Source organism: Acyrthosiphon pisum, chromosome A1 (genome assembly GCF_005508785.2).
Source record: "Acyrthosiphon pisum isolate AL4f chromosome A1, pea_aphid_22Mar2018_4r6ur, whole genome shotgun sequence".
NCBI classification, from domain to species: domain Eukaryota; kingdom Metazoa; phylum Arthropoda; class Insecta; order Hemiptera; family Aphididae; genus Acyrthosiphon; species Acyrthosiphon pisum.
The window spans coordinates 108,643,343-108,656,135 of record NC_042494.1 but is presented as its reverse complement, the minus strand read 5'-3'; the positions used below and the strand labels follow the sequence as shown (position 1 = coordinate 108,656,135).

The following is a 12,793-nucleotide window of genomic DNA, read 5'->3' as shown; positions in this document are numbered from 1 at the left end:
AAAAAATATTGTGTTCTTGGATTTTAAAATAGGATATCAAACTGAGCTTGATTTATTGTTTAACAATGTTCCTCATGATCTACGTCAAAAGTTGTTGCTTAGATCTTTAGCTGATTTTACTTCAGAAGAAATCATCAAACTTCCAACAAGTCTTATATATTTTTTACCGGTAAGTGAATTAATAAACGTATTTATTAGAACATTAATTTAAAATAATGATAATTTCAGATAAATAAGTTAGCCGTATTATCTGGTACTCATCTTGCGTCTCTCATAATTGCACATGAAGATCATACACCAATAGCTAAGAAAATCCTTCAATCTATTCAAACAGATAAACAGCGCATTGAGTTCTTAAATTTTGTATGAATAAATTATTTAATTTTAATTTCTCTGTTTTCATGTACTTATAAATTTTATTTAGTTAGTTACAAAGGTAATAACAAATGATAAAATACTAGATTGTATTGGTGAAACAGTTTATAAATGGAATTATGATGTGAAAGATGGTAAATTTCATAAGTTATCAAATATATGTGGCTACGCTTTGGCTAGACTTTGGACACCATATGTCCTTACCACAACTAAAAGTATTAGCACACGACTGTAAGTATTTAATATGTTATAAATGTATTAACTATATAGTGTTTCTCAACCTATGAGGGGGAAGTACCCACTGGAAGCAATTAGGTCCCTACTGGCCAAACAATACTCAATTTGATATTTAGATAATAATTTATATTTTCTAATAAATTTATCTTTACTTATCATGTATTACATTATTTAAAAAAAGTTAAGTTTAAAATTGATTGTAGGTGTGACATTTTTTTTAATGTACAAGTGTTGTGTAGAATAAATAAAAAAGACTTGACACCCTATACATTAAGAATATGCTTCCACATTAAAAAAATTAGTAACAACCTTATTCTGTATTTTTATCACTGGGTTTTTAAATAAAAATTTTACTGTTGTCATTTTTAATTATAATAACTGATGATTAGTTTTCTAATATTATTATTTATTGGTTGATTTATATTTGTAATTTTTCTATATGATTTAAATAATTCAGACTTGGGTAGTATTCCGAATACTTTTTAAATATTTATATGGTGTTTTGTTTTTTTTACTAGTATTCTGATTTTTTTTCTTATATAGGTATACTCTTGTATATTATTAATTATTACTTATTACTTATTAACTATATGAATTTGAATATAATTTATACCTAATAGATAGCCAGATAGGTGTGTATTATCGAAATTATTATTATGTTCATTTATTAACACAGAGTTGAAAAAAAATATTTTTGTTATTTAAATCTAAATCTACTAAAAAAAAGTATTCGAATACATATTTTGAATACCTTTTTTTTTAAGTTCCTATTCAGAATATGTATTTGAAATACTTTTAAAAAGTATTGTAGCAAAGTCTGAATTAAATATATAGGTAATCATGTAACTTTAATTGAAACGAGAAGTACTATTTTAATTAATATAATTTTTACTATTGTTAAATTATCAGGTTTCTTTGTATTTTTTAATCAAATAATATCTTAATCAGTGAAAGCATTTGATATATAATATTTATAAAATAAATATATTTTGAAAACATTTTTTTTTTAAATAATATGTATTATATAGGTTGACTTTGTTGGCTGAAGTAGAACAAAAGCAAAAACAAAGGACATTATGCAATAAATATACAACAATAAATTGGAAAAATGTACCTAAAAGTGTTAGAAGATTATGGTCATTTTTGTCAGTCAATCAATCCTATCCCAATCCATTAAGCAAATGGACAGTTAAACAAACAGCTCTACAGTTTGTTGAGAAAATTTAATTATTATAATGTTACATTTTATGTATACTTAAGTAATTTTTTTTTTGTTTAGGTATACATTTTTGTTACCAGATTTTAATAACAATGAACTACTCCTTATACCGTTTGATGAATTCTCTAAAAATGCACTATATGACATTGACTTTGAGATTTCTCAAGTATGAAACTATATAACCTATTTAAATATATAACTAATAACTATGTATTAGATTATGAATAAATATAATTTCACTAAAATAATAAATCCAGTAGCTATAGAATTATATTGGTTATTCAGTATATGATACTTAATTAAAATTATACTTTCTAGTTAAATGTAACAATAATTTTATGTAAACACAATTTAAAAATGGAAACAGTGTGAGATCTGCTGTTTAGTTTGATATTTTCACTTTTAAACTGCCATAAATAATGTTAAAATACTTTCTTCATAGTTATAATTACATGTAAAGTGCATTGATACAATTTTTCTGGAGGGTTTAATTTATTTCTTCACGTTTTTAAATATTCTTTTAATAATATGATTTAAAAACTTATTCAATGTGCAATTAATGCATTGATTTATGAATTTAAATTAAATAAATAGGTATTACAAATATATAAATAAAATTAATTTAACCATTTAAATTCAATTTTTACATTAATTACATAATAAATAGAGTTATTACTTATTAATAAGTATTAAGTATCATATATAAATTGCATTGCACATTCTATATTGTACGTATTCAGTATTCACTTATCTTAACGAAAATTTGAATGAAAGACAGTCAAAAGAAATTCCTTGATATTTGTATATACAATAAAACTTCCATTTAAAAAAATTGTCTGTTTAGCAAATTATTTTTGTGAACCTTCATTTGTTAATCATACGTAAATTATATTTAACAAATTCCTCTATATTAATAATTTTTTTTGTTCCCCATGATACTTTGTTATTTGGAAGTATTACTGTATTACCTGATGAAAGGAGATTTAAAAGTCAATACTATTTAATTGTGCACAATAATATCAAAATTATAGTTACTCATAATATGAATTTATCCATTTTTGGAATTTTTTTCATTTTATTAAATTTTTGCACAACTTATGATTGAGACTTTGGGAACCACCATTTATTTATTTCATACTAAGACTCTTTTTAATATCAACTATTAAGTGTAAACATGGGATTTAATTATTCAAAAAATATTTACCTATGTGAAAAAATATGGTTTCTTTTATTTTTTTTATTTAATTAATCAGTTAGAGATTTATTATTGGATACAGTTGATTTAGTAAAATGATGTACCTGCAATTATAATTTAAAAATATTTATCTAGCTTTGTCTACACGAAGGAAAAAAATATTACTTATTTCAAATTTTTATTTTTATAGGCTCGATTTTTATTTTCATTGTTGATGGAAAATAGCACTTTAAAAGATGTGAAGATACTGCATCCAACATTCTTTTTTAAATTGTCACCATTACAAATTGATCAATTTAAACCAGAAGAATGGGCTAAAGAAACTGTAATTTCGTTATTGGAAAAAACACATTTAAGTTATTCAGCTGCTAAACAAGTAAATAATTTTTCTATCAAATATTGTTTTACGTATAAGACAGCAATATTTATTAACAAATATTATATACTTTTAAATTATTAATTGTTAAAATGTTAAGTTTTTTAGAATCGTAATGATTAACCGTAGTAGTGTCTTACAATGTGAATAATAATTATCATAATAATAAAAAATAAATTAAATACAATTTGGAATTTTTGTTTGGATGTATAGTCAGTAGAACTTCGATTATCCAAACCTCTGTTATACGAATCCTCTATTATCCAAACTACCATTAGCGTATCCGAATGTTTGCAAGACTTGGCTGTGGAATAGCGCGTCACAGATTGTCATCAAATAAAATGGATAATTTTTTCAAAAAAATATCAAACATATGTTCCTATGTACTTTGTGATTAAATTAATATTTCTAAATGTAAATAATGTAATTCTAATATACCTAATAATAATAATAATCATCAGTGGCGAGCTGAAGTGCTCAATTTTGACGCAGTTGCGACAACTTTCAAAGTGGGTGGTGTCACCCCGTGACTGGCACAGAATTACATGCTAAAGCCTGACCTCTTGGCCTTTTGATTACATTTTATTTACATCATAACTATGTTATAAGTAAAAATAGGACGGTGGTGATGTTAGGTACTTAATTATGAAAATGCATCATTTAAAATTGAAGTTCAGTCCGCCACTGATATTAATAATAATAAATATGTAATACATAATAATATGTATATAATTGTATGTTAAAAAAAAAAAAAATTGTTTTAATAAACAATTTCCAGTATCCAAAGTAGTTGCGGTCCCAATTAGTTTAGATAATCAAAGTTCTACTGTGTTTGTCTAATAAATGTTAACCAACTCAAAATTTTATAAATCCGATTTATGTGCCTATATAAATTTAATTGCCTTTTTACAATTTACTGAGTCGCTAAAAAATTATTGAAAAGCTCTTTTCCAGAAATCCATTCATTTAATTTATTCCTATATATGGTTATTTTTTATATATACTTGAATTAATTACTATATTAGTTACTATAATAATAACTTTTTGCATCCTAACTAGCCAACTAGAATTTAATATAAAATAAATAAATATTCTTTATTCAATTTACAAAAACAAAATTATTATTTTTATTTTTAGATATTTAATAAAATTGCTAGTGATCGTCTGTCGAAAAAACATATAAGTGGATATTATGAATGGTCATCTGATGACTTGCGGCATCTTCCATTGATATACACTCAACCAGCTACTTCATTCTTGAAGTTTTGCACTACTCCGCCAAGTATTCAATCGTTTATTGCTGTTGATTCTTATAAGCTGACTAATAGACAAGTAAACAAATTGAATTCATAATATTTTTAAGCAACTTATTGTTTATTTTTAAATTTTAGGCTTTTTATTTGAGTGGTTGTAGTAGTATGTTGTCATTTCCTTCAAATGATCCAAAACTTTTACTTGATTTGAAATATATGATTAAAGCAGTTCCAGTTTCCAGTCTATTAAATATTGAAGATGGTAATATAAATTATGCAGTAATATCTCACTTGGTATCTTTAGTTGATGATCATAACTTACCAATGGCTCTTTATCTTTTGAATATAGCAAATCCAGGTAAATATTAATTTTGTTATTATTATTGAAATATTTGCAGCAGATTAATGATGATTTATTTTTACAATTAATTATAGTTTACACTTTAAAATACTAATAGTTATTAGTTACAATTATATTATTATAAAAACAGACTATACTAACATATAGAAAAATATTAGTTTGTTAGACTTAATTCAACTATAAAGTTGAGGGTTAATTAAAATACTTAATTACGTATATTTTGAATATTTTTATTGATTGTCTCTGTTTGTAAATACATATGTTAAATTTAGTGAATTTAATAAAAAAACATTATAGATAGATAAATAATAATAAATATTTATAAGTCAAAGCCTAATTTCTTTATTTCTATATTTTATTAAGCCAAGTTTTATTTTTTTATTCTTGGGCTTTTCAATTCATTGACTTGTTTAATTAATAAATTCAAATGTGTTCAATTATGGGAAAACTGCTGTGAATAAGTGAATGATATTTTAAACTTGGAGAAGTTGGATATATTTTTTATACATATTGGTGGTGATCTATGCATCACCTTGATGTAGTGATTTGATTGGGAGTTTGTGGATCCAGAGAAGATAAAAATTAACTTTTCTTTTCACTAAGTATGGGTGATAATAAAGATGATTATACATTTTAATGGGGTATATTGAATGTCTTATTATTATGGGACTTATTTCTAATGTCACACTGTTATTATAATATATTTATTATAATTATATATATTTATATTAACCGTTGTTATGATAAAACTAAAGACCATGCACCGACGCTGCGTATGTGCACAACAGTAGTTGTGAATTGCTTTTGACATTTTATTTTCTTATTATGAAAAGTGTTAATATAATTGTTTTTATTAATTAAATAACTAATTCATTTGTAAAAATATTGGGCTGATATTTTTTACCAATTATTATAATATATTGAAATTATTTGATGAATAGGTTGTAAATTGTTTATTTATTCAACATTAATGTATAACTTTTTCAGTAAAACAAACCTGCTTCATTAAAGAAATGCTGAAGAATAAACACAATATAATTTTTGATCAGTTAGCTCCTTTGGATGTACCAGGTCCTATATTTGATATCCTCAAACAATTATACTCAAATTATACTGATAGAATAGACGAATTACCGAAGCATATAGTAATTGTTTATAATTTTAAATTAATAATAAGAAATGTATACAATATTTAAATCCATTTGCGATTTTTAAATATAATGTAATTGCTATGTATTTTTTATTCAGTATATAAATGTTAACAATTTTTTAGCTGAATGTAATATTAGAAGATAGTGAATTACTTGTCAAATGGACTGGTAATGATTCAGCAGTCATTAAAGGTCTTTACAATGGGTATACATGTAATTTCATAAGAAGATTAAATAGTGTACAATTCATTATATTAATCTCAGACTATAATGCATACCTAAAACGAACAGGAAAAGTAAGATAGAAATATATATTTTTTTTAATTATTATTTTTAATTTATAACCTTTATTCTAAAGGTTTTTCCTAAAAACTTGCAAGTTTGTGTTGCCGAAGCATTTAATAATTATCTCAAGTTAAAATCAAAATTAACAGCAGATGGTACCATTGATTTATTTTTAGAAGCATGGGAAGTTGAAGCAGTGCAAGGTAAATTATTTTTGTATTTAATTTTTAGGTTAAAGTAAAAAATATTTTCATTAGGATTTGTCTTGACAACTCTTCCTGTTGATGTTATTCTAAATTCAAATTTGAGGGATAATATATTGTATTCCATTGGACAATTAAGTTTACCTGAACTAATGATTGCATCTCAACCACAGAAACTGTCATTAATAGTTGACCAATATATCACAGATAGTGTAAGTCTTAAGTTAAAAATAACAAAATTGTATCATTATTGTATAATTTGTCCAATACAGCTAGGAAATAGGTCTGCCTTGAGTTTTGAGCATTTACATATACTTGGAAATCTAATCCATTTTATTCCTACAACCTATTTGAGTGTAGTGGATGAACAAGCATTTAAATTCATAGTAGAAACTGGTTTAATTGATACCAGAATTTGTGTTGATTCAATAGCAAAAGAAAAATGGGCTGATTTATTATTAAAAGCTTTTGGGTAAAATTTATATTAAATTTTTCATAACATAGTTCTGTTTAAAATTATATTATTTAGTTATTGTAAAAATTATAACAAACTATGTTTTAAACATTTTTAATTTCAGAAATGTTGAAAATTGGTCGAGTGATACTTTGGTAACATTGTCTGATCTTCTTATTGTATTAGACAAGGATCAATTAAATGCTATACCAGATATATCACGTTTAAACTCTTCCGATATTATACTAACTAGGTACGCTGATGAAATTGAATTTTTATCGAATAATATTCCATTTTATAAGGTAAGGTTAATGAACGTTAATTCAATCAAAATTATTTTTAATTAAATACTTCTTTTTAGGGTTGCATATTAACTTTGGGTGATCAGTATAAGGATTTTACTAATTCTTTATCAACTCTAATTAATTTCTACTTAACTTCAATGCAGATTCAATTACAAATGATCAGTCCAATTACTTATAACTTAAACGATCAAAATAAAAAAGTTATAATGTCGTCAGAAGCCAAAACAAAAATGTACAAACCAAATGTCTTAATTTCATTACCAAAGTCCGGTGATTTAAATAAACTATCACCAAAAACCAATATGTTTAACAAATTTTTCGGGGGCAAAGAGAAACAAGATGTTAATGAATCAACATTAATCTTAGAAATTAGAAATCTTAGAAATTCTACTACTTCAAGTCCTATATCTTCAACACTAAATTCTTCAAAATACAACCAAAGTTTAAAAAATGTAGAAAATTATCAGTATACTGAAAAACCATTTGACCTGGCATTTATACCATTACTTAGTACTACTAATAATTATAGTAAAATATCAAATATTAGAAACAATACTGATTACAAAAAAAAATTAACAATAGATGATTCTAAATTGATTGTCAATGCTCTTCATTTACAACGTAAGACTACTTTTTCATTTTCTGTCAATTCACTAAAATCTGAAGTATTGAGACTCAATATGTTGATTATTAGATGTTGCAGAAAATAGAAAAAAATTTCATGATGATTTTAATACTGAAGCCTATAATATTACTTCAAACCAATCTCTTTTATCAGAAATTGATGAAATATCAACAATGAAAAATGGCAAATCATACAAAAATTATGGCCAACAAAAAATAAGATCTTTGAAACTATTTTTTGATACTGAAGTGCAAGTAAGTAAATGTTGTAATCTAAATGTGTAAATTCATACTTACAATGTATATTTAATTCTTTAGATTAGTTGTGAAGCATTGAAAATGTTAGGACCGTCTTCAGTTACTTCCCTCCAGTTTGACTCTATTATCCACTCTATGAGTGATCAGGAATTGGAGAATTGTATTGATTTGTTGGGTTCATTTGACATCAACCCTGAATTAGCTAGACACATTTGGTCTAGAACTAAAGAAAAGGTATATATATTAAAAAAATATAGACTCTTAAGCGTAACTACTGTTTATTTAAATGTATAGGCTGCTTTACACACGTATGGTTCTGTTTTGTCGGGATTATCGGTAAATGATATAAAGATACTAGACTTGAACATTGATAGACCTTGGTCATTGGAATTAATACATTTACTTTCTAAATATGTAAAAACTGATAAAATTGTACGTATACATATAAATCGAGCATTTTATTTGTTGATACTAATATTACATTATGTTCATTTTTAGCGTGAGGAGATAAAAAAACAATTTTTAAAAAAATCAAAAGCAATTATGCCTTCTCATTTATGGGGATCATTTGGTTCATTGATATGTGAATTACCACCTCATTATTCCAAATTAATTATGCCTAATAAAGAATTATTCTGGAAAACAAGCTCAGCTTTCAATACCATAACATCTTGTGATATGCCTTGTATAATTAATTTAGCATCAATAGCAGTTTCTGTTATTGGACAATCAAATTCTTGGAAAACTGCCGAAGTGGAGCGTATGGGAATTATTCTCTCTGGTAGTAATAAACTATTATTTAATTGTAAATAATGATTAGGAACTATAATACATATTGTCATTTGGAATTATCTATATAGGAATTAACATCACTCAATGGCAACTGTTATTAAACTTTAATCCAGAAGCATTAGAAGGACTTTCTTCAAATACTATCAAATGTCTCAATGAACAACAAATCAAGGTTAGTAAGAAAATTGATCATTATTGTAACTTATTATATATCTTTATATTTTTAAACTTTTTATTAATTCTTATAAACTGTTAAATTTTACAATATATAGTTAATGGACGGATCCCATATGAAATATTTAACACCCAAATCTGCAATTGCAATACTGGAAAATCATTCTGAATTCTTAGATTTTCGAACAAAAGAAACACTATTACAATTAGTGAACTTCGAAATTAAAGTGAATAATAGTATTAATGTTTTTGAAAGTACAAACTATTCCAATGAAATGCAAGCACATTCTAAAGCTCCTGTAATACATGTGTTATCTTTTTCGATCTTATTTGCTATCATTATAGTATTTTTCTTAAATAATACTATTTAATATTGTGTATTTATAATTATTATTGAGCTTATTGAGTTGTCTATATAGATAAACATTTTTATTTTTATTTTTATTATTCGTGTAGTGTTTAATGAATATTTTGTTTTATGTTTTAAAGATTTTTATATTATATATTATATATTTTTATAGCATATTTGATTTGATTTTATAGTTTATTATGTGTCAAATGACAACCCACATATCTGGACAGTATATAAGATTTTTGTTAGAAATAAAAAAAAAATAGGTATGTTTTATTCTTTTACACAATTATTAACAATAGTTAGTAATAGTTATTATAACACTTATTAAATATCTACAACCGTGCTGGATAGTATTATAGTAGTCGAGATAACAGAATTGGGTAGTCGCGGCACCGGCGTGGTAGTCACGATAACCGATAAGTATCCAAATTATTATGGGTACCTACCTAAATAGGTACTATACATAAAACAGTAAATTACTTTAGGAGAAAAAACGGAAGGGAATTCCAAGTAATAAGTACATAATATGGACTATAATTTTATGCTTTATATTTTAACTATATTACTGATTATATTATTATATGTTTAGATAAGATTATCTAGAGACTATATTATTAAAAGTATTCTGTTACAAGACTGAAAATCTTTTAGAATGTACAAAAAACCAAACAAAAGGATTTAATTATTGATTTTCCAAACTAGATTCCTTAGTCATTCCTATATTTATTAGTCATTGATTCAAATAAATTAGATTAGAGATTAGATTCTTATAAAATCAATTCAGTTCAGGTAATTTATAACCAAAAAAAAAGATAAATATTTTTTACTGTGTACTTGATAAAATAATAATGATAGGTATCAAATAATTTTTGAAAGGTGCAGATTATAATATTTTCCAGTTTCAAAATTAGAGTGAATTGACCTCTTATAACATTTATAGGTAAGATTATTATCTATTTTTATTATATTTCAATTTTAAAGCTAGTTATAACTTATATAAGTACCTATTTAAAAAATAGTTAATTAATTTGTATACCTTAAAATACTCATAATTCGCTTTAAAAATGTAGAAAAAAGCATATATGGTGCCATAAGTATCTTACCTTAAAATTTGATAAGAGGTCAATTCACTCATAAAAAATGAACAGAGCTAAACGTGATCTGCTTAGCGCACAATATTTGCCATGTTATACCTTTGTAAGACGCTGACAACAATATTAATGCCCGTAGAGTCATCTTGACTATACATAATTCTCAAACATTTGCCTCCCTTTAAAATGTTGCAAGATATGCCACCATAGGGGCACTTGCTCTATTTGTGCCACCCCCTCTAGGTGGTTCTGCACAGGTTAAGTTAGGTTAGTATAATACTGTTACATTTTCAAAAATACATTAATTGTTTTAAATGTGTCACCACTCGCCGTTTTTATGAATCTAATTAAGGGTTTCGTCGTAAGAAAAAAAATCGAGAAGTGTTGACTTACATAATATTCTGACAAAACGTCTTAGGTACTTTACAAACGATTCATCAGCATAATAATAATAGTATTACAATATTTCGGAACATTTATATATTTTATTCGATGAATCGAAATAAATCGTTGTTTTTTGTTTTTGTTGACGCGCTAGACTGTTCATTGTTGTCCGTTAGGGGCGGAGGGTAGGCTCGAGATGGAGCAGTGTGTCGGTCGGCGACTACGCCCAAGGATGTTCCTGATATCATTCTGGAGCCGGAGCAGGAACTCTTCCCAGATGATATGTCGAAGAGAAGACGGATTGAGGCGTCTGCAGGTAAACAGAGGATAGAGTTTGGCAGGATGGTGGAGATGATACTCAGGCTATAAAGAAGGCAGCAGAGCGCATCAGACAGGCAGTAGGTGGACGAGTAGGGTAAATTTGTTTTTTTTTATGGGCTGAAGGACAGTTTTTCAGGGTGGTTAGAGGCCCCCACATATATATAACTAATTATTGAGTATAATTAATTGTTGGTGAATAAACGCTACGGGACCTACAAGTAGCAATATTGTGCTAAACAATTCCCACCCGTTTCCGGTTTGGTATGTTACGCGTTTATAAGACCGAGACAACACATTCGGGTGTGGCGTCCTTTGAACAGCCAATCGTATGTATCAATTTTGCATATACTAAACGCCGTGTTAGATTTAAAACTATTAGCCACAGCAGTACAGCGTATATAATATGCTAAACCTTTTACCACGGTCTTACTAACCGTTCCTACTACTAAGCAGTGGCGCCGAATCACCAACATAAAGGTATGACAACATTTCATTATGACACCCACCCATAGGTACATTTAGAAGAGACCCATCCCCCCTCCACAAAAAAAAAATTGCTGTAGCCCCCCAAAAATTCAGAGCACGTCAATCAAAGCTGTAATGCCTCACAGGTTAAAAATTGCAATCACCCAACTTTAAAACTCAAATTGCTCATAACTGTTGAATTTTGGGTGACCCCCTTTTCGGCCAGTGTCATTTTTTGGCCAAAACTTACCGTTCCCTTTTCGGCCAGCATCTATATAAATATTTTGATAATATGTATCATACAAATGTGAATTAAAAAAAAAAACTGTTATACCTAACTTATAATATAATATGTAGGTATAAACTTTTTTCAAATATATATAGGTACTATTAGAATAATTTTTTTAAGATATTACTGTTATTTGAAAAAGTGTTAATAATTTCATTTGGACATAATATCCTTTTAAACAATATCCTTTTCACATTATATTAGAGATTCCAACCGCTCTTCCCCCGTTGTACTTCCTAATCTAGTTTTGATCAGCTTCAATTTTAAAAAAGGTGGGTAAGTGGATGTCGCTCTGCTGTACAGTAGGTTACAAGTGGGTCACTGTATAATGGATAGTATTAAATTTGAATTCAATGATATAATATCACTGGATAAGAAAAACGATTCTGAGTGGAAACGGTTTGTCAGTCTAGGTATTAGACATACCTACCTATTGTAGGTATATACTTATCTATAGTATTAAAAAAAAATTGACCTATAATAGGCATCAATAATAAATTCCAAATTAATCATATCACAATATCCATTAGGTAACGCGTTATACATCAACAACCAACTGCGGTACTATCATAGATATATAATAGTATACTTTAGAAGTTTCAAGTACCCACAAGTAATATTATACG

At 26.4% G+C, this 12,793-nt stretch overlaps 1 protein-coding gene across 1 annotated transcript in view; it reads left to right on the top strand.

Annotated features, from left to right (window-relative positions):
* LOC100160532 overlaps positions 1-9,676 on the top strand; it is a 10,030-nt gene extending 354 nt beyond the window's left edge. Inside the window, exons 3-23 of the mRNA XM_016803840.2 lie at positions 33-169; positions 229-363; positions 425-606; positions 1,641-1,820; positions 1,892-1,997; positions 3,217-3,402; positions 4,540-4,734; positions 4,794-5,013; positions 6,004-6,161; positions 6,290-6,463; positions 6,526-6,655; positions 6,710-6,867; positions 6,928-7,127; positions 7,234-7,411; positions 7,471-8,035; positions 8,109-8,293; positions 8,357-8,530; positions 8,591-8,728; positions 8,795-9,077; positions 9,157-9,260; positions 9,361-9,676. Coding sequence (XP_016659329.2) covers positions 3,241-3,402; positions 4,540-4,734; positions 4,794-5,013; positions 6,004-6,161; positions 6,290-6,463; positions 6,526-6,655; positions 6,710-6,867; positions 6,928-7,127; positions 7,234-7,411; positions 7,471-8,035; positions 8,109-8,293; positions 8,357-8,530; positions 8,591-8,728; positions 8,795-9,077; positions 9,157-9,260; positions 9,361-9,633 — 3,297 coding nt within the window. The 5' untranslated portion in view covers positions 33-169; positions 229-363; positions 425-606; ... (1 more) ...; positions 1,892-1,997; positions 3,217-3,240 and the 3' untranslated portion in view covers positions 9,634-9,676. The remainder of the gene's footprint in view (positions 1-32; positions 170-228; positions 364-424; positions 607-1,640; positions 1,821-1,891; positions 1,998-3,216; positions 3,403-4,539; positions 4,735-4,793; positions 5,014-6,003; positions 6,162-6,289; positions 6,464-6,525; positions 6,656-6,709; positions 6,868-6,927; positions 7,128-7,233; positions 7,412-7,470; positions 8,036-8,108; positions 8,294-8,356; positions 8,531-8,590; positions 8,729-8,794; positions 9,078-9,156; positions 9,261-9,360) is intronic.
* Positions 9,677-12,793: the final 3,117 nt, after the last annotated feature.